General features: G+C 36.6%; 1 protein-coding gene across 9 annotated transcripts in view; it reads left to right on the top strand.

Annotated features, from left to right (window-relative positions):
- The window catches only part of APOOL (apolipoprotein O like), a 229,086-nt gene that overhangs the window by 101,130 nt on the left and 102,351 nt on the right, over positions 1-25,605 (top strand). For 5 of the 9 annotated variants that reach the window (XM_067724588.1, XM_067724591.1, XM_067724586.1 and 2 more), the window contains 2 exons: positions 10,363-10,500; positions 12,097-12,214. In XM_067724588.1, coding sequence (XP_067580689.1) covers positions 10,363-10,500; positions 12,097-12,214 — 256 coding nt within the window. Of the gene's footprint in view, positions 1-10,362; positions 10,501-12,096; positions 12,215-23,145; positions 23,710-25,605 lie in introns of those variants that run through there. The other 4 variants (XM_067724592.1, XM_067724593.1, XM_067724590.1 and 1 more) reach the window with 4 other exon arrangements.

Raw genomic sequence — 25,605 nt, 5'->3', positions numbered from 1 at the left:
GTCCATCAGAGACCTCCCAGCTCCATGTAATATCAAATGGTGAAAATCTCCCAGAGATCTCCATATCAACACCAAGACCCAGCATCATTCAACGACCAGCAAGCTATAGTGCTGCACACCATATGCCAAACAACTAGCAAGACAGGAACACTGCCCCATCCATTAGCAGAGAGGCTGCCTAAAATTATACTAAGGACACAGACACCCCAAAACACAGCACCAGACATGGACCTGCCCACCAGAAAGACAAGATCCAACCTCATCCACCAGAACACAGGCACTAGTCTCCTCCACCAAGAGGCCTACACAACCCACTGAACCAACCTTAGCCACTGGAGAAAGACACCAAAAACAACGGAACTATGAACCTGCAGCCTGCGAAAAGGAGACCCCAAACACAGTAAGATAAGCAAAATGAGAAGATAGAAAAACACACAGCAAATGAAGGAGCAAGGTAAAAACCCACCAAACCTAACAAATGAAGGGGAAATAGGCAGTCAACCTGAAATAGAATTCAGACAAATGATAGTAAATATTATCCAAAATCTTGGAAATAGAATAGAGAAAGTACAAGAAACTTTTAACAAGGACCTAGAAGAACTAAAGAGGAAAAAAGCAATGATGAACAACACAATAAGTGAAATTAAAAATACTCTAGAAGGGATCAATAGCAGAATAACTGTGGCAGAAGAACGGATAAGTGACCTGGAAGATAAAATAGTGCAAATAACTGCTGCAGAGCAGAATAAAGAAAAAAGAATGAAAAGAACTGAGGACAGTCTCAGAGACTTCTGGGAGAACATTAAATGCATGAACATTTGAATTATAGGGGTCCCAGAAGAAGAAGAGAAAAAGAAAGGGACTGAGAAAATATTTGAAGAGATTATAGTTGAAAACTTCCCTCATATGGGAAAGGAAATATTTAATCAAGTCCAGGAAGCATAGAGAGTCCCATACAGGATAAATCCAAGGAGAAACACACCAAGACACATATTAATCAAACTGTCAAAAATTGAATACAAACAAGACATATTAAAAGCAGCAAGGGAAAAAACAATAAATAGCACACAAGGGAATCTCCACAAGGTTAACAGCTGATCTTTCAGCAGACACTCTGCAAGCCAGAAGGGAGTGGCAGGACATATTTAAAGTGATGAAGGAGAAAAACCTGCAACCAAGATTACTCTACCAAGAAGGATCTCATTCAGATTTGATGGAGAAATTAAAACCTTTACAGACAAGCAAAAGCTGAGAGATTTCAGCACCACCAAACCAGCTTTACAACAAAAGCTAAAGGAACTCCTCTAGGCAGGAAACACAAGAGAAGGAAAAGACCTACAATAACAAACCCAAAACAATTAAGAAAATGGGTATAGGAACATACATATCGGTAATTACCTTAAATGTAAATGGATTAAATGCTCCCACCAAAAGACAAAGACTGGCTGAATGGATACAAAAACAAGACTGGTATATATGCTATCTACAAGAGACCCAGTTCAGACACAGGGACACATACAGAATGAAAGTGAAGGGATGGAAAAAGATATTCCATGCGAATGGAAATCAAAAGAAAGCTGGAGTAGCAATTCTCATATCAGACAAAATAGACTTTAAAATAAATACTATTACAAGAGACAAAGAAGGACACAACATAATGATCTAAGGATAGATCCAAGAAGAAAATATAACAATTTTAAATATTTATGCACCGAACATAGGAGCACCTCAATACATAAGGCAAACACTAACACCCATAAAAGGGGAAATTGACAGTAACACTTTCATAGTAGGGGACTTTAACACCCCACTTTCACCAATGGACAGATCATCCAAAATGAAAATGAAAAAGGAACACAAGCTTTAAATGATACATTAAACAAGATGGACTTAATTGATATTTATAGGGCATTCCATCCAGAAACAACAGAATACACAATTTTCTCAAGAGCTCATGAAACATTCTCCAGGATAGAGCATATCTTGGGTCACAAATCAAGCCTTGGTAAATTAAAGAATATTGAAATCATATCAAGTAACTCTTCCGACCACAACGCTATGAGACTAGATATCAATTACAGGAAAAGATCTGTAAAAAATACAAATGCATTGAGGCTAAACAGTACACTACTTAATAACCAAGTGATCACTGACGAAATCAAAGAGGAAATTAAAAAGTACCTGGGAACAAATGACAATGGAGACGCAATGACCCAAAACTTATGGGATACAGCAAAAGCAGTTCTAAGAGGGAAGTTTATAGCAACACAATGCTACCTTAACAAACAGGAAAAATCTCAAATAAACAACCTAACCTTGCACTTAAGGCAATTAGAGAAAAAAGAACAAACAAAACCCAAAGTTAGCAGACGGAAAGAAATCATAAACATCAGATCAAAAATAAATGAAAAAAATGAAGGAAATGATAGCAAATATCAGTAAAACTAAAAGCTGGTTCCTTTACAAGATAAACAAAATTGATAAACCATTAGCCAGACTCATCAAGAAAAAAAGGAAGAAGACTGAGATCAATAGAATTAGAAATTAAAAAGGAGAAGTAACAACTGACACTGCAGAAATAGAAAGGATCATGAGAGATTACTACAAGCAACTCTATGCCAGTAAAATGGAAACCTGGAAGAAATGGACAAATTCTTAGAAATGCACAACCTACTGAGACTGAACAAGGAAAAAATAGAAAATATGAACAAACCAATCACAAACACTGAAATTGAAACTGTGATTAAAAGTCTTCTAACAAACAAAAGCCAAGGCGCAGACAGCTTCAAAGGTGAATTTTGTCAAACATTTAGAGAGCAGTTAACACCTATCCTTCTCAAACTCTTCCAAAATATAGCAGAGGGAGGAACACTCCCAAACTCTTTCTACGAGGGCACCGTCACTCTGATACCAAAACCAGACAAAGATGTCACAAAGAAAGAAAACTGCAGGCCAATATCACAGATGAACATTGATGCAAAAATCCTCAACAAAATATTAGCAAACAGAATCCAACAGCACATTAAAAGGATCATACACCATGATCAAGTGGGGTTTATTCCAGGAATGCAAGGATTCTTCAATATACGCAAATCTATCAATGTGATAAACCATATTAACAAATTGAAGGAGAAAAACCATATGATCATCTCAATAGATGCAGAGAAAGCTTTTGACAAAATTCAACACCCATTTATGATAAAAAACCCTGCAGAAAGTAGGCATAGAGGGAACTTTCCTCAACATAATAAAGGCCATATATGACAAACCCACAGCCAACATCATCCTCAATGGTGAAAAACTGAAAGCATTTCCAGTAAGATCAGGAACAAGACAAGGTTGCCCACTCTCACCACTCTTATTCAACATAGTTTTGGAAGTTTTAGCCACAGCAATCAGAGAAGAAAAGGAAATAAAAGGAATCCAAATCGGAAAAGAAGAAGTAAAGCTGTCACTGTTTGCAGATGACATGATGCTATACATAGAGAATCCTAAAGATGCTACCAGAAAACTACTAGAGCTAATCATGAATTTGGTAAAGTGGCAGGATACAAAATTAATGCACAGAAATCTCTGGCATTCCTATATACTAATGATGAAAAATCTGAAAGTGAAATCAAGAAAACACTCCCATTTACCATTGCAACAAAAAGAATAAAATATCTAGGAATAAACCTACCTAAGGAGACAAAAGACCTGTATGCAGAAAATTATAAGGCACTGATGAAAGAAATTAAAGATGATACAAATAGATGGAGAGATATACCATGTTCTTGGATTGGAAGAATCAACATTGTGAAAATGACTCTACTACCCAAAGCAATCTATAGATTCAATGCAATTCCTATCAAACTACCACTGGCACTTTTCACAGAACTAGAACAAAAAATTTTGCAATTTGTATGGAAACACAAAAGACCCCGAATAGCCAAAGCAATCTTGAGAACGAGAAAAGGAGCTGGAGGAGTCAGGCTCCCTGACTTCAGACTATACTACAAAACTACAGTAATCAAGACAGTACGGTACTGGCACAAAAACAGAAAGATAGATCAATGGAACAGGATAGAAAGCCCAGAGATAAACCCACACACATATGGACACCTTATCTTTGATAAAGGTGGCAGGAATGTACAGTGGAGCAAGGACAGCCTCTTCAATAAGTGGTGCTGGGAAAACTGGACGGGTACATGGAAAAGTATGAGATAAGATCACTCCCTAGCCCCATACACAAAAATAAGCTCAAAATGGATTAAAGACCTAAATGTAAGGCCAGAAACTATCAAACTCTTAGAGAAAAACATAGGCAGAACACTCTATGACATAAATCACAGCAAGATCCTTTCTGTCCCACCTCCTAGAGTAATGGACATAAAAACAAAAATAAACAAATGGGACCTAATGAAACTTCAAAGCTTTTGCACAGCAAAGGAAACCATAAACAAGACCAAAAGACAACCCTCAGAATGGGAGAAAATATTTGCAAATGAAGCAACTGACCAAGGATTAATCTCCAAAATTTACAAGCAGCTCATGCAGCTCAATAACAAAAAAGCAAGCAACCCTATCCAGAAATGGGCAGAAGACCTAAATAGACATTTCTCCAAAGAAGATATACAGATTGCCAACAAGCACATGAAAGAATGCTCAACATCATTAACCATTAGAGAAATGCAAATCAAAACTACAGTGATATATCTTTTCACACCGGTCAGAATGGCCATCATCAAAAAATCTAGAAACAATAAATGCTGGAGAGGGTGTGGAGAAAAGGGAACACTCTTGCACTGCTGGTGGGAATGTGAATTGGTACAGCCACTATGGAGAACAGTATGGAGGTTCCTTAAAAAGTACAAACAGAACTACCATATGACCCAGCAATCCCACTACTGGGCATATACCCTGAGAAAACCATAATTCAAAAAGGGTCATGTACCAAAATGTTCATTGCAGCTCTATTTACAATAGCCCGGAGATGGAAACAACCTAAGTGCCCATCATCGGATGAAAGGATAAAGAAGATGTGGCACATATATACAATGGAATATTACTCAGCCATAAAAAGAAACGAAATTGAGCTATTTGTTGCGAGGTGGATAGACCTAGAGTCTGTCATACAGAGTGAAGTATGTCAGAAAGAAAAAGACAAATACCATATGCTAACACATATATATGGAATTTAATGAAAAAAAATATCATGAAGAACCTAGGCGTAAGACAGGAATAAAGACGCAGACCTCCTGGAGAATGGACTTGAGGATATGGGGAGGGGGAAGGGTGAGCTGTGACAGGGCGAGAGAGAGTCATGGATATATACACACTAACAAACGTAGTAAGGTAGATAGCTAGTGGGAAGCAGCAACATGGCACAGGAATACTGGCTCGGTGCTTTGTGACAGCCTGGAGGGGTGGGATAGGGAGGGTGAGAGGGAGGGAGACGCAAGAGGGAAGACATATGGGAACATATGTATAACTGATTCACTTTGTTATAAAGCAGAAACTAACACACCATTGTAAAGCAATTATACCCCAATAAAGATGTTTAAAAAAAAAAGCTATAAAAAAAAGAAAAGAAGTAAAGCTGTCACTGTTTGCAGGTGACATGATACTATACATTGAGAATCCTAAAGATGCTACCAGAAAGCTACTAGAGCTAATTATTGAATTTGGTAAAGTAGCAGGATACAAAATTAATGCACAGAAATCTCTGGCATTCCTATACAGTAATGATGAAAAAATCTGAAAGTGAAATCAAGAAGACACTCCCATTTACCATTGCAACAAAAAGAATAAAATATCTAGGAATAAACCTACCTACGGAGATGAAAGACCTGTATGCAGAAAATTATAAGACACTGATGAAAGAAACTAAAGGTGATACAAACAGATGGAGAGATATACCATGTTCTTGGATTGGAAGAATCAACATTGTGAAAATGACTCTACTACCCAAAGCAATCTACAGATTCAACGCAATCCCTATCAAACTACCACTGGCACATTTCACAGAACTAGAACAAAAAATTTCACAATTTGTATGGAAACACAAAGGACCCCGAATAGCCAAAACAATGTTGAGAACAAAAAACAGAGCTGGAAGAATCAGGCTACCAGACTTTAGACTATACTACAAAGCTACTGTAATCAAGACAGTATGGTACTGGCATAGAAACAGAAAGATCAATGGAACAGGATAGAAAGCCCAGAGATAGTCCATGCACATATGGTCACCTTATCTTTGATAAAGGAGGCAGGAATGTATAGTGGAGAAAGGACAGCCTCTTTAATAAGTGGTGCTGGGAAAACTGGACAGGTACATGTAAAAGTATGAAATTAGGGCTTCCCTGGTGGCACAGTGGTTGAGCGTCTGCCTGCTGATCCAAGGGACACGGATTTGTGCCCGAGTCCGGGAAGATCCCACAAGCCGTGGAACTGCTGGGTCCATGAGTCATGCCTGCTGAGCCTGCACATCCGGAGCCTGTGCTCCACAGCGGGAGAGGCCACAACAGTGAGCGGCCGCAGTACTGCAAAAAAAAAAAAAAAAAAGAAGTATGAAATTAGAACATTCCCTAACACCTTACACAAAAATAAACTCAAAATGGGTTAAGGACCTAAATATAAGGCCAGACACTATCAAACTCTTATAGGAAAACATATGCAGAACACTCTATGACATAAATCACAGCAAGATCCTTTTTGACCCACCTCCTAGAGAAATGGAAATAAAAACAAAAATAAACAAATGTGAACTAATGAAACTTAAAAGCTTTTGCATAGCAAAGGAAACCATAAACAAGACCAAAAGACAACCGTCAGAATGGGAGAAAATATTTGCAAATGAAGCAACTGACCAAGGATTAATCTCCAAAATTTACAAGCAGCTCATGCAGCTCAATAACAAAAAGGCAAGCAACCCAATCCAGAAATGGGCAGAAGACCTAAATAGACATTTCTCCAAAGAAGATATACAGATTGCCAACAAGCACATGAAAGAATGCTCAACATCATTAACCATTAGAGAAATGCAAATCAAAACTACAGTGATATATCTTTTTACACCGGTCAGAATGGCCGTCATCAGAAAATCTAGATACAATAAATGCTGGAGAGGGTGTGGATAAAGGGAACCCTCTTGCACTGTTGATGGGAGTGTAAATTGATACAGGCACTATGGAGAACAGTATGCAGTTTCCTTAAAAAACTAAAAATTGAACTACCATACGACCCAGCAATTCCACTATTGGGCATATACCCTGAGAAAACCATAATTCAAAGAGTCATGTACCAAAATGTTCATTACAGCTCTATTTACAATAGCCAGGACATGGAAGCAACCTAAGTGTCCATCAACAGATGAATGGATAAAGAAGGTGTGGCACATGTTTACAGTGGAATATTATTCAGCCATAAAAAGGAATGAAACTGGGTTATTTGTAGTTACGTGGATGGACCTAGAGACCATCATACAGAGTGAAGTAAGTCAGAAAGAGAAAAACAAATACCGTATGCTAACACATATATATGGAATCTGAGGGGGAAAAAAAAAAGGTGATGAGGTACCTAGGGGTAAGATGGGAATAAAGGCACAGAGTTACTAGAGAATGGACTTGAAGATATGGGGAGGGTGAAGGGTAAGCTGTGACAAAGTGTGAGAATGGCATGGACATATATACACTACGAAACATAAAATAGATAGCTAGTGGGAAGCATCTGCATAGCACAGGTAGATCAGCTCGGTGGTTTAGCTAGTGGGGTGGGATAGGGAGGGTGGGAAGGAGGGAGACGCAAGAGGGAAGAGATATGGGAACATATGTGTATGTATAGCTGATTCACTTTGTTATAAAGCAGAAACTAACACACTATTGTAAAGCAATTATACTCCAATAAAGATATTAAAAAGAAAAAAGATAGTAAACTTAACTGGGAATCAGAAAGAAAAAAAAAGAAAAGATGGACTCTTCAAGAAATGTGTTGGAATAATTGGTTTTTTGGAAAAATACTTAGACCTTTACTAAATATCATGCAAAAATAAATTGCAGGTGGAATAAAGATCTAATGATAAAATATAATGCTATAAAATGTTAGAAGAGAAAAGAGGAATTTTTGTGTAATCTTGGGATAGGAAAGGCTTTCTTAAGCAAAACACAATCCAGAAGCGATCGAAGAAGAAAAATGAATATATTTTACTACATCAAAGTGATACATTTCTGTTGACTACAGTATACCGTATACAAAGTAAATGGATAAATGAAAAACTGGAAGACCTATTTGCAACATATTAACAAAGGATTAAATAATATCCTTCCATATATTAAACACTTCTATAAATCAGTAGGAAAAGAATGAATGCCCTCTATGAAAATTAAGTATATGAACAAGCATTCCACAAAATAAGAAACATAAATGGCCTAATATATGAAAGATGCTTAACTTCATCAGCAATCAAATAAATGAAAATTTAAATAATCATTTATATACTGTTTTTTAGCCTTTCCATTTGACAAAGATTTAAAAAAATCATAACACTTCTGGTAAATGGGACTGGAAAACATATATACTCTTGGTGGGAGTGTAAATTGCTACAGTATAGCACTGACTTTCTAGAGACAATGTGGCAATATTATCAAAAATTAAAATGTATATAATCTTTAATCCAGATATTTCACATCTAGAAATTTTTCCAAGGAAATACCACAACAGTATATGGTCCCAGTTATTTGTGTAAGGGTGCTAATTACAGCAGGCTTATAATTGCCAGTATAAAAAGGGAAGTATTCCATATGCCCATCAACAAGGGATTTGTTAAACAAGTCATAATGCCCATCAATAGGGGATTTGTTAAACGAATTGTGATGTATCCATATAGAATACTAGCTGTGTGGCTGTTAGAAGCAGATCTACTGGCATATAAACTGATACGGAAACATCTCTGTGACATATTGTTAAGCTTTTAAAAAATCACACCTCAATATGTATCACGTGATTCCATTTGTGTTTTAAAAGGAAAAAAAGTGTATGTGTGGGCAGTTTATTTTAAATGTTAATTTAAAACATAATTGAGATTGTAGTTGGTAATCTATTCTTTCTTCTCTTTTTTGCAATTCAGTGGTTCATCATGGATTTCTATCCATGTCAGTGCATATAGATCTACATCATCCCTTTGGTAGATGTATATGTATCAACATTCTGTTTGTTTTAAAATGCTATGTGTGTGCATATATAATGAAGATAAAAGAGTAAAAATTCAAGAAGAATATCCGTACAGTTGTTAACAAAGATTACACTGAGAGGAGGAAGAGGACTTTCGTTACTAGTGGATTGACTGATTTTTCTTAAGTATAGATATATACTTAGCAAAAATAATAAAAATATTTCTATTTAAGGAAGAAAAACATAGTTTTTAAAAATTTATGTTTATAGAAAGTGTAAAACTAGAAAGCGCCTCAAAACCTCTTTAAAGTTTGAGAAATCAATAGCTATTAACATTACTTTAACGATAAGAAAAAAAAGGATGGGAAAAGAATAGAAAGGAGGAATCAGAAAGAGATTTCTTCCAAAGGAAAAGAGATATGAATGAAAATAATAGCAGCTTCAGGAATTCAGTTAGCATCCTAGCCTCTGCTTTAGTGTGTTTGTAGTTCATTGTTTATTTCACGTTTCTACCAAAAACGTATCATTCTCTAGAGAAATACATTAATTATTTTTCTTTGTGATTGGAGAAAGCAACATAAAAATTTAAGCAAAAGCATTAACTTTTTAGCATCTTAAAATCTTTTTCTCAGTCAGCTGTCTGTTATCTCAAACTGTCTTTCCCAAACTCCTGTTAAACAGAGTTTTAAATTCACGTTACAGTGTGAATGCAAACTATACATTTTTAAGACTTTATTAATTTTTTAGAGTACTTTTAGATTCACGACAAAATTAAGGAGAAAGTACAGAGATTTCTGGTACACCCCCTGCACCCACACATGCATAGCCTCCTCCGTTATCAACATCTTCACCAGAGGGATACATTTTTTACAATTATGAGGCTGTGCACTACCTACTGCGCTAATGAGTCTCCTAAATTTTTTACAATTGATGAGCCTACACTGACACATCATTATCACCGAAAGTCCACAGTTTACATTAGGATTCACTCTTGGTGGTGTACTAAATATATATATTTTAGCCTTTTACATGAGGCAAACAATTTTTCATATAAGATATAGAAAATGAGGCTTTGTGTTCTCATGATCTAGAGATTTATATCTTTTTGATTCTGACCTGAGTGTTCTTATGAAATACCAGATGTAAATTTTTTAGTATTTGTTATTTTAACTTTTAGAAGTGTATATTATTTGACTCACTTTTTGTTTTAATTAGGTAACTGGGAAAAAGGCATATGCTACAAGCCAGCAGATTTATGAAGCAGTTAAATCATTGTGGACAAAAAACAACAAAAAAGAGTCACTTCCTGAACCTAAAGAAAAAACTAAGGTAGAGTTTAAATGGACCAAAAAGGTAGATTTTGAGTTTTGTTTGGGTGGGTTTTAGCTTGTAATGAGAGTCCTAGACAGAAGTCAAGGATGGATTGAAAAGAGATGAAGGAATATACTACCTTTGCATGCTATAATTTTCTTTATTTTTCTGTGAAAATTCAATGTATTATTACATACCTAGTACAAATAATAGTGCCTAATACATAGTAAATGAAAAAAATAATAATTTTCTTAATTTTGTATATAGTAATATGAAAAAAACTAAAAATGACTGCTTAGAAGAGAAACAGTTTTTCCTAGAGTTAAGTCCTAAGACATATGTTGCTGTTAGGTCTTTGTAAAGTGTGTATGGTATTCTTGGCAACAATATATGAATAGAGTCCTGAATCATAACATCTTCCATTTTAGTCAACAACATAACATAAAGCCCATTTCACTGGAAGCAATATTAATATTAATTATGGACTAAGCAATGAGGTCTAGATTTTTCGTGTTCTGGTTTGATTTTAAGATGAAATTTTGGATATCTATAAAAGTAAATTCCTTTAGGAATTATGCCATTAAATCAATTTTCACAACTAGAATTTTGATGAGTTAAGCAACAAAGAGTTTGTTTTCTTATAAAAATGTGGAAATCACATATTACATGTTATTGCTTCAAGACAGAATTATATTCTTAACAATCAACCAAAAACAGACTGTTTGAACTTATATAGAAGATTATTTCATAGTTCCTTATTGATTAGTTTTAATCATGTTTCCTATGACACCAGTACTCTCAAACTTGAGAACATTTCATGCTTTGTATTAGGAATAGGGCAGCAAGAACTATTACAGCACATACATTGTAAAGATAGCATTCGTATTAATTTTCAGTCCCTGATACATAGCATTTAAACTCAAGATTGACATAAAATCAATTAGCAAAAGAAAGTCAGTTTGTAACTAAGTTATTTATGGCCTTATTACCAATTGCATTTTGATTTACAGTACTGTATCATTAGCATGCTACAACTTTCCTTATGGCTATTTCTATTTTGAGGAAGGTTTTATAAAATCTTTTTTTTTTACATCTTTATTGGAGTATAATTGCTTTACAATGGTGTGTTAGTTTCTGCTTTGTAACAAAGTGAATCAGTTATACATATACATATGTTCCCATATCTCTTCCCTCTTGCGTCTCCCTCCTTCCCACCCTCCCTATCCCACCCCTCCAGGTGGTCACAAAGCACTGAGCTGATCTCCCTGTGCTATGCGGCTGCTTCCCACTAGCTATCTACCTTACGTTTGGTAGTGTATATATGTCCATGCCTCTCTCTCGCTTTGTCACAGCTTACCCCTCCCCCTCCCCATATCCTCAAGTCCATTCTCTAGTAGGTCTTGAGCTATTTGTAGTGAGGTGGATAGACCTAGAGTCTGTCATACAGAGTGAAGTAAGTCAGAAAGAGAAAGACAAATACCGTATGCTAACACATATATATGGAATTTAAGGAAAAAAGTGTCATGAAGAACCTAGGGGTAAGACAGGAATAAAGACACATGCTATAATTTTTTAAGATATTTTATTCTTTTAGTAAAATGATTTACTTATGAAAGAAAAATCCTTTTTGGTAAACAGCTAGGAAGCTCTGATGAAATAGAAATACCTGCAAAAACAACTCACAACCTGAAACATTCAGTGCCTTTGTCAACAGAACTCAGCTCTGAAACAAAGACCAAATCAGAATCCACCTCAGGTTTGTTTGGAATAATTCAATTTTGTTTTCATTCTTTTCTTAAATAATTTTATAGTATTATAATTAGTAGTTTGAACTTATTTATGTGTTTTCCTCATAAATGTTTTGTTTTTCTCATATCTGTAGTCTGTGTATCTTTTTAGGTTATGAGGTACTCAGATATGTGGAACTTTTTCTAATTGCCACATAGCTCATAACATAGTTCTTGGCATATGGGAGTAGAGAATAATAGCACTGGCTGGTTGGGTGAGTGAAGCATTTAATCAATTTATAGATGTGAGATTTTTAATCAGGTGGGGGAAAATGTGTCTTTCTGGATTCTACCAGTTTACAGGCTATGACGAGTCACATCTACATAGAAGAAATATCAGGCTTCCATTTCTTGTGCTATCTACCCCTATCAATCTTCTCTTCTACCATCAGTTTTATTTAGTTTAGATACTAAGAACTTTCAGCATCAAATAGTAAAAATAACACAAGTTATATAATATTAATATTTTTGCTAGTATTAGATACAGGCAATTAATACTTTGTGGGACCAAATAGGGACAATTATACTTCCTAGGTAAATACTACCATGGTTTTACTGTGATCAAAAAGAAAGTAACAGAGTGTTTAGTACCATTTCAGTAGTGTATTCACATAAACTCACCAGTCACTGGTTTATGTAGGTTTATCTATACCAAGTAAATGGTACTATGCATTAAGTTGTCTTATTACAAATAGGACCAACTCAGAGGTAGAGAATTAGGGAATAATGAAAATATCTCCCCTTTACCGAGCAACTACTGTGGTGCAAAGAACTGTTAGTATGTTATGTTATTCAATCCTCTCCCAAAAAGCAAAACAAAAAAACTCTGGTATATATGTAATTATAATTGTTTTATGATAAAGAGACTGAGACTCAGGGAGCTTAAGTAACTTGCCCAAAATTATAGTTTATGAATAGAGTTGTGTTTATAGTCCAGATATTACTGACACCAAAGTTCCAGCACTTTCCATTGCATATAGATTATCTAATTTAAAGCCAGAGTTTAGTCTCTAATTTCAGCCTCCTCCTCTCTTACTTAATCTTTATAAAAGCTGTCACTGAGTAAACCTGATTTGAGTTTTACTATTTCCTGTCACGTCTCCTTTCTAATCAAGATAAGTTATACAGTGTTTAGACTCTCTCTGAGTAATCCCCAGTTGATCGTATTCCCACAGGCATATAATATATCTGGTCATTTCTCTAAATGCCTGTCAACTCCAGAGATCTTTGTGGAGATGTTGCAGCTTCACAATGGGACCAAACCATCCCCAGCCAATGTCTTTTCTTCACATATCTGGATTCTGGAACATTTTGCCTGCCTGTCATCGGTAATGTGGTAAATGAAAAGCATTCTAAGGAGACATGTAGAAGAGAGAAATACCCAGTACTATTCATCCTTATATAGTATTCAGATTTGATTATACTTGAGACCCTTGAGACTATTTCCACATTTCATATGCAATCCCAAAGGTCCAAGACACAGAAAACAGTAGTGATTATGAGTACAGGTTTTAGAATAGAACCTGGATCTGAATCCTAAATCCAACATTTACTAGTTTTATTGCCTGGGGCAAGTTATCTAATACCTCAAGCCTTGGTCTCCTCATCTGTAAAAGGAGGACAATAATAGTGTTTTTCTGACATGCTTGTTGTGAGGATTAAATGAGATATTGCATGTAAAGCAAAAAGTACAATGTCAAGCACATACTAAGTTCTCAGTAAGTGTTAGAAGATATCATTATCATTGGCCTAGAGTAATTAGCCATTTTGCCGATAAACAAATTTATTGTCATTGAGCACACTTTGGGAGCACATTACTTAGCTAGGGAACCTAGCCATGGCCACCACTTCTCACCATACAGAATAGATTGGGTGTACTGTCCAACTATATATCATGGCTCTGAATATGAGTTTGGTTGTTCTCTATCATCCATATACATTTATGCCAATAACTTATTTTGGGAATCACAAATTTGGAAATTTGGTGACATGGACCTCTTCAAAATCTGATGAAAGCAGAATGAAATCTCTCACAGTCTCACAAGATTAATGTCCCTCTCAGAGGTTGGCAAACTATGGACCCTGTGCCAAATCTGGCTCACGGACTATTTTTGTACATTTCACAAATGGTTCCTATGTGATTAAAATAGTTTAAAAATAAAAATATTTCATGACAAGTTAAAATTGTATGAAATTCAAATTCCAGTGTCCATAAATAAATAAAGTTTTATTGGAACACAGCCACACTCATTGTGTATTGTCTTGTCTGTGGCTGCTTTCACCCTAAAATGGCAGAGTTGAGTGGTTGTGATGGAGACCTTATGGTTTACAAAGTTGAAAATGTTTACTTTGGCCCTGTGCGAAGTTTGCTGATTTCTGTATTAGAGGGATGATGTGTGCCATATATACATGACTCATCTTCCCCTTTTGATATTTCCCAGATTATTTTATAAGTCATAACACTAAATAGTCAAACTCAGAACCCTGAAGGGCAAAACCAAATTTCCTACAGTCTTTTAGTGTGAGGGAGACAGAAACTCAGGCTGTCAATCAGAAGCTAGAGAGTATCATACCTGAGGAGGAGGGAGGAACCAGAGGTTGACTGACTCTTACTATAACTGCAGCTCAGCTCAGTGCCTGATTGGAGTGAGATGATAAGTACTTCACCCTTCCTAAAAGAGGAAAAGGGTCCCCCCTCTGGCCGATGATATCATCTGGAGCTTCTTCAGTTCTTTTTTACACGGTGTCCACCATACAAATAAAATACTAATCATGCAAAGAGGCAGGAAGATGTGACTAACAAAAGAGAAAAAAAATAACAGCAGACCCACAGGTGATCTAAATACTGAAGTTAGCAGAAAAACACTTTAACTATTACTAATATGTCAAATGGAAAACATGATGAACAAAATGGATAAAAAGATGGAGAATTTCACAGAAAGTTGAAATCTATTAAAAAATCAAGTGGATATTCTAGATGTGAAAAATACAGTACATGAAATTATGAACTCATTGGATAGGTTTAATAGCAGATCATATATAAAAAGAGGACAGAAATAATGAACTCAAATACAGAACAATAAAAAAATAGCCAAACTGAAGTACAGAGAGAAAAAAGATTGGAAAGAATAGAACAGCATGTGAAACTACTTTGCAATGACTAATATCTTTTAGTGTTTCAGTTACTGAAAAGCTGAATACTGAATATCATCCCAATTTTATACAAAAGAAACAAAAATAGAATCTCTAACATTCGTAACTTCACTCAGCAATTTATTAGTGATCTGTCCTATTTTTTTTGTACCTAACTTGCTTAAAATATAAATGAGATAAGACGTGAACTAAATTATCAGTGAACAGATAACACCTAATGGCTATTTGAGATAATAATTCATTGCTGTTTTATAACTTTAAATATCTTTATTCCTTTCCTGTTTGTATAACACCAGCTTTTTTTAAAGTCTACTAAAAAAAACTAAGCATAAATTGTTTTTCATTAGAGATTTAAATATGATAAAGTACAAAGAAAATCATTACAATGATTAGGGGATTGAGATTCAAGAAGAGTTTTTATGATTGGTAATTCTTTGGGAGGACAGAGATCCCTGGATCAAAAGGGATGAAGAAATTTCTAAGAGGAAAGATATAATCCTTAATTACTCAGAAAAGCATGAGATGACCCTTTAAAAAAAAAGACAGAAATCAAATGACCTAGGTTGAATGGTTCTAAACCAGAGGGATCCACATCACAATTTCTTGAGTTTTTTTTTTTCTAAAATTCACTCTAACAAGAATTATAAATCAGAATCTCCAGAGGTGAGGCCTCCAAGCAGGTGGATTGTAGGAAAAGCTCCTCAGGGAATTCTCTATGCATATTCCTCTAGTTAATAATATCTGACATAAGCTATGGATAAACTAAAAATTTGAAGCCTTTCAACAAATTTTGAGAGGTGTAGCTCTAAAGGCAAAGGAGCCTTTCAAATTTAGGTGATCGGACCCTTTGACCATATTTTGGACAAGAATATAAATTAAGGTAGTGAGTAGAAGTGTTAGAGAACTTAGTCAATTGGTTGAAATTGTTAATAAAATTAGACACATTCAGACTTACATAAAATAACTATTTGTCAATGCTTACTATAGTATGTCTGTTTGATTAAAAAAAAACATTGATTAAACTATTTCGTAGTATACTTTTCACTTGTACTGAGCAAAGGCTTCCACCAGGTGGCAGTAAAGATGCATTTGGGAAAGAAGCAGACAGAACCACTAAGCTTAACCTTTTCTGTGTGCTACAGACCCCTTCTCAGAATGTTTTAAATGCATAAACTAAAATGCATAGTAATGTATGAGCTTCCTTAATTGTGTTAATCAACAGTATCTAACAACATATCTGATTAAGGCTATAATTTTGAAGTAGTAGTAAGTGTAAATATTTCAAGATATCTGCAGCTGCAGCATGATTCTCTGTGATTTCTATTAGTGACAAAGTCTAAGGTACCATGAATAGTATTGTGGTTTGTTGCCTGCATTCATTATCGAAGAAAACGTTCATCTTCAGTCAAAGGTTAATGAAAATAAAGACAGATTTTCCCCTTCAACTTCATAGATCACATGAATTCTATCCACAGACCTCCCTCCCCCAAAGGGATCCCAGTTTAAAAATCTGTCTGTGGAGAACTGTATTAATGTCATAGATAGTGATTATTTAAGATCTGGCTGTTTTTAAAATATACTTAGTGGTGAAATTACATATAGGTCTATCCCAGTTCATAAAGCAGAAACTGTTTATGAAAAGGTAGGTGTAAAATAAATAACTGTATGTAAATTTTTCCCCTTCAGTTTCATCATAAAACTGGAAATTAATTTCCTCTATGGAAAAAAGGTGTGTCTTCCAAATGTAAAAAAGAAATCGTTTCAAAATGAATCAGAGTTTGAAAAACATTTAAAATAAAAACAAGTTTGTGAAAAACATATTTTTAGTCTTATGTCACAAAGTAAATATAAAAATTGTTCTTACCTACTTACCATGCATAGGGTATTGTATGTACCACTTTGTGTGCATTATGTTGAATACTAAAAATAAATAATTAACATTGTTACTGCTCTAAGCCCCATTTTACAGAAGAGCCAGGGTTGTGTTTATTTCAGATTTTTCTTGTTTCTTGAGGTAGGATTGTATTGTTATAATCTTCTGTCTTAGAACTGCTTTTGCTGCATCCCGTAGGTTTTGGGTCATCATGTTTTCATTGTCATTTATTTCTAGGTAATTTTTTATTTCCTCTTTGATTTCTTCAGTGATCTCTTGGTTGTTTAGTAGCATATTGTTTACCCTCCATTTGTATTTTTTACAGTATTTTTTCCTGTAATTGATATCTAGTCTTATAGCGTTGTGGTCAGAAAAGATGCTTGATACAATTTCAATTTTCTTAAATTTACCAAGGCTTGATTTGTGACCAAGGATGTAATCTATCCTGGAGAATGTTCCATGTGCACTTGAGAAGAAAGTATATTCTGTTGTTTTCGGATGGAATGTCCTATAAATATCAATTAAGTCCATCTGGTCTGTTGTGTCATTTAAAGCTTGTGTTTCCTTTATTTTGGGTTTGGATGATGTCTGTCCATTGGTGTAGGTTGGACGTTAAAGTTGCCTACTATTATTGTGTTACTGTTGATTTCCCATTTTATGGTTGTTAGCATTTGCCTTATGTATTGAGGTGCTCCTATGTTGGGTGCATAGATATTTCCAATTGTTATATCTTCTTTTTGGATTGATCCCTTGATCATTATGTAGTGTACTTCTTTGTCTCTTGTAATAGTCTTTATTTTAAAGTCTATTTTGTCTGATATGAGAATTGCTACTCCAGCTTTCTTTTGATTTCCCTTTGTATGGAATATCTTTTTCCATTCCCTCACTTTCAGTCGGTGTGTGCCCCTAAGTCTGAAGTGGGTCTCTTGTAGACAGCATATATATGGGTCTTGTTTTTGTATCGATTCAGCCAGTCTGTGTCTTTTGGGTGGAGCATTTAATCGATTTACATTTAAGGTAATTATTGATATGTATGTTCCTATTCTCATTTTCTTAATTGTTTTGGGTTTGTTATTGTAGGTCTTTTCCTTCTCTTGTGTTTCCAGCCTAGAGAAGTTCCTTTAGCATTTGTTGTAAAGCTGGTTTGGTGGTGCTGAATTCTCTTTTGATTTCTCTGTCAAACCTGAATGAGATCCTTGCTGGATAGAGTAATCTTGGTTGTCGGTTTTTCCCTTTCATCACTTTAAATATGTCCCACCACTCCCTTCTGGCCTGTAGAGTTTCTGCTGAAAGATCAGCTTTTAACCTTCTGGGGATTCCCTTGTATGTTATTTGTTGCTTTTCCATTCCTGCTTTTAATATTTTTTCTTTGTGTTTAATTTTTGCTAGTTTGATTAATATGTGTCTTGGTGTGTTTCTCCTTGGGTTTATCCTGTATGGGACTCTCTGTGCTCCCTGGACTTGATTGACTATTTCCCTTCCCATGTTGGGGAAACTTTCAACTATAATCTCTTCAGATATTTTCTCAGACCTTTTCTTTTTTTCTTCTTCTTCCGGGACACCTATAATTCGAATGTTGGTGTGCTTAATGTTGTCCCAGAGGTCTCTGAGACTGGCCTCCATTATTTTCATTCTTTTTTCTTTATTCTGCTCCTCAGCAGTTATTTCCACCATTCTATCTTCCAACTCACTTATCCGTTCTTCTGCCTCAGTTATTCTGCTATTGATTCCTTCTAGAGTATTTTTAATTACAGTTATTGTGTTGTTCATCACTGTTTGTTTGCTGTTTAGTTCTTCTAGGTCCTTGTTAAACATTCTTGTCTTTATTCTATTTCCAAGATTTTGGATCATCTTTACTATCATTACTCTGAATTCTTTTTCAGGTAGTTTGCCTATTTCCTCTTCATTTATTTGGTCTTGTGGGTTTTTATCTTGCTCTTTTGCCTGTAAGATATTTCTCTGTCTTCTCATTTTGTCTAATTTACAGTATTTGAGGTCTCCTTTCGCTAGGCTGCAGGATTGTAGTTCCTCTTGCTTCTGTTCTCTGCCACTGGTGGTGGGGTTGGTCCAGTGTCTTGTGTAGGCTTCCTGATGGGAGGGACTGGTGCCTGCATTCTGGTGGTGGAGCTGGGTCTTTTCCCTCTGATGAGCAGGGCCGTGTCAGATGGTGTGTTTTGGGGTGTCTGTGAGCTTAGTATGACTTTAGGTTTTCTGTGTGCTGACAGGTGGGTTTGTGTTCCTATCTTGTTTGTTGTTTGGTGTGAGGCATCCAGCACTGGGAGCTGCTGGCAGTTGGGTGGAGCTGGGTCTTAGATTCAGATAGAGGCCTCCATGAGAGCGCTAGGTGATTAATCTTCCCTGGGGCTGGGAATTCTTTAGTGGTCCAGCATCCTCGACTTGGTGCTCCCACTCCGGAGCCTCAGGCCTGACTTCTGGTCGAGGGACCAAGACCCCACAAGTCGCTCGTCCCAGCGATAAAGGGGATTAAAAAAAAAAAAACACTAACAAAACCCCAGACAAATGGTAAAGAGTAAAATCAAACAAACAGAAACAAGGAAACACACACAAACACACACACACAAAACAGAAAACAGAACCAGATAAATCAAATAGCAAGAGACCAGACAAACCAAAGAACCCAAGAACAAAATCAAAGAATTAAGAAGAAAGCTGACAAAAACTCAAAACCAAAAAACAAAACCAAAGCAGAGTGCCAACTGAAAGATAAAGCAAAGAAACAAAACAAGACAGAACAACAGAAAAGCAATGTAGAAACAAATATAAAAAAATAAAATAGAAAATATATTAAAGAAAAAAAAAGAACAAACAAAACCAGAGCCAAATACAACAAAAAGCAAGAGAACAGCCAGACAAATAGAAGAACTCAAAAATGAAATCAAACAATTAGGATTAAAACTAACAAAAACACATAACCTAAAACCAAAACCAGAGCGTGTGCCATGCCAGCCAACTGAAGAATAAAGCAAGGAAACAGAACAAACCTATAAAAGTGATTTTTAAAAAATAATAATAATAAAATAAAAAGGGAAAAAAACAGGACAACAGAAAAGCAAAGTAGAAATAGAAATATATTAAAAAAGAAAAACACATTAAAGATAAAGAGGAAAAGAAGGGAAAAGAACACAACAGAAAAGCAAAGTATAAATAGAAATATATTAAAAAATAGAAATACGTTATAAAACACAGAGATCCCAAAAGACTAAAAAAAAGAAACAACAACAAACAAAAACAGAAAAAGAAACCAAAAAATAATCTAGAACAAACAACAGAAGGAATCAAAACATAATAAAATTAATAGTAATAATTATGTTTCCCTGGGGTCTCCACGGTAATTGTCCTTGCACACGCTGTGAACCACAGCCCAAGAGGCTCTCCTCTGCCTCTGGGCTGGTCTCCGGACCTGCTGTGGGCCCTGTGGGTACCACTCTGACTCTGATCTGGCCCACTACCTGTGTGCACTTGCCCCCAAATTCCACAGCTGCCAGAGCTAGACCATTTTCATTTGTGGGAACACTCACTGTCTACTCAGATATTCCATAGATGCAGGGTCTACCTAGCTGATTGCAGGGATTTAATCTGCAGCTTGTGCAGCTAATGGAAAGATTTTCAGTCTTCTTCCTTAGTCCCCCCCATCCCTGAGTTTCAGCTTTGGTTTTATCCCCATCTCTACGTGTGGTCCACCCACAGGTGTCTGGTCCTGAGGCTGCCTTGGAGCTCTTGGGTCAGCCCCGGGAGGACCAGGCACAGAGGTGGTATGACTGCTTGGATCGCAGGAGCCCTGGTGGCACCAAATGTGCAGAGAAGCCAGCAGCTACAGGCAAAAGAGATATGGCCCTAGTGAGGGCCTTTTCTGGCACCCAGCGTAATATGTATGAGGGCCAGCCCTGGCCGGGGTTTTTCTGGCACCCGGCAGCAGGTGTGTGAGGGCCAGCCCTGAGAGGGCTTTTATTTTTATTACCCCGCAGCCAGTGCGTGAGGGCCAGCTCTAAGGGGGCTTTTTTTATTGCTCAGCAGCCAGTGCACAGGAGCCATCCCTGAGCAGGCTTCTTTTATTGTCATTGTCAGGCGCTGGCATGTGGGAAGAGGCTCAATAGTGGCTCCTCCACTTACGTGTGACTCAGCAATAGTGCCCTGCTTCCATGGTAGTCTGGTCTTCCTCCATAGGCATTCACTGCTGTGGATTTTCTCCCTCCTGTCTCCTCAGTCCGTCGCACAGCCAACAGCAGTTCTCGCTCTGGGCCTGTTCTCCAATCCCCACACACCAACTCCCAGCCCCCTTGCACACCTGTGAACACATGTCCCAGTCTGGGGTACGTAGGGCTGTGGTATGGACCATCTGTATTTCTTACTCTGTCCTGTTTGCCACAGATCGGCTGTGTCACCCTCTTCCGACAGCCTCAAATGCTTCCCTTCTGTCCAAATTGATTTCCCTGTCAGAGAGGGGGTTTCCTCAAATTCAGGAATCTCTCTGCTTCAGCTCCCCAACCCCAGGGTGCTCTTCCCATCCTGCCTCCTCTCTTCTTTTTTCTGTCCTACCCAGTTATGAAGGGATCTGTATAGTCCTTTCGTCCAAGGTCTTCTGCTAGTTTTCAGCTGGTGTTCCATGAGAATTGTTGCATCTATAGATGTAGTCCTGCTGCACCCATGGAGAGAGATGAACTCCATATCCATCTACTCCACCACCATCTTGACTCTCCTCTCCTAATGTTCTTAACCTCAAAAAGTTGCAGTATCCAAAGGGCTCATTTCTTGGACCTCTTTTCTGATGTTCTGGAAGACTTCATATGGTCTCATAGTTTTAAATGCCATATATAGGCTAGGAGCATAAAATTTATAAACCAGCACAGGCTACTCCTGTGCTGAACTCTAGATTCACATTTCTAACTGCTTACTCAATATTTGTATTCAGATGTCTAGTTAGCAATTCAAATATAGCACATCCAAAACTTAACACTTCGTTTGCCTTCTCCCAAACATGGTTCTACACTTTCCCCTATCTCAGTAAATGTCAACTCCACTCTTCTAGTTTCTCAAGTTAAAGAGTCTCACTCACACAACATATTGAGTCCATTTAGGAAATCTTGTCCATTCTACCTTAAGAAGTTATCCAGAATCCAGTACCTTTTCACCACCTCCACTGCTACTGCCCTAATAAAAGCCATCAGCATCTCCCTCCTGGGGTACTGCAATAGCTTCGTAACTGCTCTCCCTACTTCCATGCTTGTTTCCCTATACTCTCTTCTCCCCATAGCCAAGAGTAATCTTTTAAAAAACATAACATCATGTCACTCCTCTGCTCAAAACTGTCCAGAGACTTCTCATCTCTTAGAATAAGGAGAAAAACTTTGCCATGGCCCTATGTGGCCTGACCTTCCATTGTTTTCTGATCATACCTCCTACCACTCTCATTGTACCCACCATCAGCATATCTTGCCAACTCTGTTCTAGCCATACTGGCCATTTTATGGCTCCTCAGACATGCCTAAGTTCTATTACACTTGCTGCCTGCTCTTCCTGTAAGGCATTTCCCTCAGATATCTACAGGGCTCACACCTTCACCTCCTTCAGTTCTTTGCTCAAATATAGAAGGCTTTCCCTGGCCACCCTATTTAAAACTGCAAACCACCCAAGCACTCCATATGCCCCTCCTTCCTGATTTATTTAATATTTTTTTTGCGTAGCACTTACCACCTTCTGGTATGTCATTTAGTTTATTGTCTCTCTCACCCAACTTGAATGTTAGGTCCATGTTGGCAGACATTTTTATCTGTTTTGTTCGCTGATGTGTGCCCCATATCAACAGGAAATTTGTTAAATGAATGACTAATATTTTTCATTTTAATACTTTATCAGGTGCTACACAGTTTATGGCTGACCCCAAGCTCATGGATCACGGGCAGTCCCATCCAGAAGATGTAGATATGTACAGCACTAGAAGCTGAAATAGTCTGCATAGAGAACTACAAGATGTGTGAAGTTGCGAATAACAGTGAAAAAAATCATGTAATGGGTAACTGTGATGCATGGAGTATAATTTAAACCAAGTTTTTCCCTTACATCTTCTAATGTACAGTTAGACAAATCACATAAGTGATTAAAACTCAAATTGAATACAATCCGAACAATACTAAATGATCGATGAGGAGGCAGAGGTAAAAGTATTAGGATGCATTTGGTGATTTTTAAGGGTATTTATAAAAAAATAAAAGTAAATATATGAACACTGATGAGACTAAAATCTGAAAAAAATATGTATGTGTGTATATAATTATGTATATATATGCACATATATATTTGTTTAACTTTTATGAATTAATGTCAGCCAAATTAGAATTGTGTGTGGAAGGATGTGTTCCCTCCCCCTCTGTTTTTCATTTCCCAGAGCTGGAATAAAATATCCATATTTTATGACACTTGGGCTTGGCTTTGTCTCTGTTTTATTAATGTTAACTCCTCTTAAATGTCCCAAAATACCTCTAACTATTTGAGAGGAACATATGCTACATGGGACCCCCAATGCTGCTTAGCATTCCTTCTACTGGTTCCTGGGTGGTTTCCTATTCTGTTTTCCAGGAGAGGCATTACAGACCTTTTATTCTCAAACCTCCTATACCTGCCAATGATGACTGCCTCCTATTACATAGAGAAAAAAATAAGTTATTACACATAGTTTTTCCCAACTTCTTCACATCTACCTTCAAGACTTACCTCTTTTCAGCCATGCATCCCCCTTTTCTAAAGCTAATGCTTCTATTTGTGTTCCTGATCTCCTCCTTTCCTATCTTTTCCAGTACCATATTCCATCCCATTTAATCTTCAGTCTTTGGTTTCTCTTTTCATTCATTTTGTTTTCTCAATCTCTAAATAGCTTCAGATCTTCTTTATCCAAAGACAACAGTAACAAAAACCTTTCCCCAACTCTACCTCTTCCTCTTGAGCTATCTTTTCTTTCTCTTTCCTATGATTTTCAGACTTCATAAAACAGTAATTAATGTCACTTTCTTACTTCCTCACTTTCAATTCCTCTCTAAGTTGTGACACCTTGGCCTCTATACCTACTTGAATATTCTGTAATGTTTGACTCTTGACCACTCCCTCCTAAAATTCAGTTCTCCCTTTGGTGTCATTGCTGCTCCTCTTGTTATTCTTCATTCTTCTCTTGCTCTGAATCCCTTAAATGCTGAGGCTCCTCAGGTTGCATTTCTAGTCTTTTCTCATTCTGTGCTCTCTCATTTCCATTCAACATACTTTACTGACTTCAGCTACCATTTATATGTCATTATTATTTATATTTCCAGCTCCTGTATTTCTCCAGAAGTGTATAGCTATCTTTCTAATTATTTGTTAGTCATATCCACCTAATATCCCATAGATATCCTCAATGTCAATAGACTTAAAACTAAATTGTCTCTACATCTCTCTCATTTCTGTTTTTCTCAAATCTTTTCTACCTTCTCTAATCCTTGCTGTCATTCAAGTCTTCTTCATCACTTTCGTGGATTATTATAGTAGCCCCTGGTTAATCTGCCTGATATCAATCTTGCTTTTTGTCATTTAACAATGCATTCTCCTTATAGGTAACAGTAAACCAGTTAACTGTAGCTTAAATAAGTGAGAGTCTATTTAAAGTCTGGGAATTGGTCAGTACAGGGTTGGTATAGTGGCTCATTGGTATCATCAAGGATCTAGACATTTTCTCTTTCTACTCTGCTCTTTAGCATGTTGATTTGTCACCTCATGATCACAAAATGGCTCCTATACCTCTGGGGAACACATACACACTCAGAGTAGGAAGAAGGGTTACAGAAACTGTACCAGATGCTTCTGACCCCCTTTTATCAGAGAAGTAAGTGCTTCCTCAAAAGACTTATGTCTATATCTTGACCAGAATTTGTCATGTAAGCCACATTTAGCTCAAGGAAGATTGGCAAGTCACATTTTTGTCTATGGAGAGAAAGGCAAGGGGTAAGGGATTTGGAATGGGTGTTGAGTTTAAGCTAACACACAGTGTCTGCCACCTTGTTCTTCTAACCCATCTGTCATATTATTATGACATAGTTATGTTTCTAACAACTGTTTTGGGTAGTTGTGTTCCTGAAGTCCTCAGTGGCTAATCATTGCCTACAGAATCAAATCAAGACCCCTTAGTATGACATACAAAGCCCTTAATATATGATCCCAACTAAACTTTAATCCTTCCTTCCTTCTCCCCACCCACCGTACTGCCAATGTATGTTATATTTTATCTATAACTTACCACTTGCCTCTTGAACATGCTTTGCTATTTTATGTCTCTTTTTCTCTGCCTATGTT

Source organism: Pseudorca crassidens, chromosome X (genome assembly GCF_039906515.1).
Source record: "Pseudorca crassidens isolate mPseCra1 chromosome X, mPseCra1.hap1, whole genome shotgun sequence".
Classification (NCBI taxonomy): domain Eukaryota; kingdom Metazoa; phylum Chordata; class Mammalia; order Artiodactyla; family Delphinidae; genus Pseudorca; species Pseudorca crassidens.
Note: the sequence above shows the minus strand (reverse complement) of the source record. Positions and strands in the feature narration are given on the sequence as shown.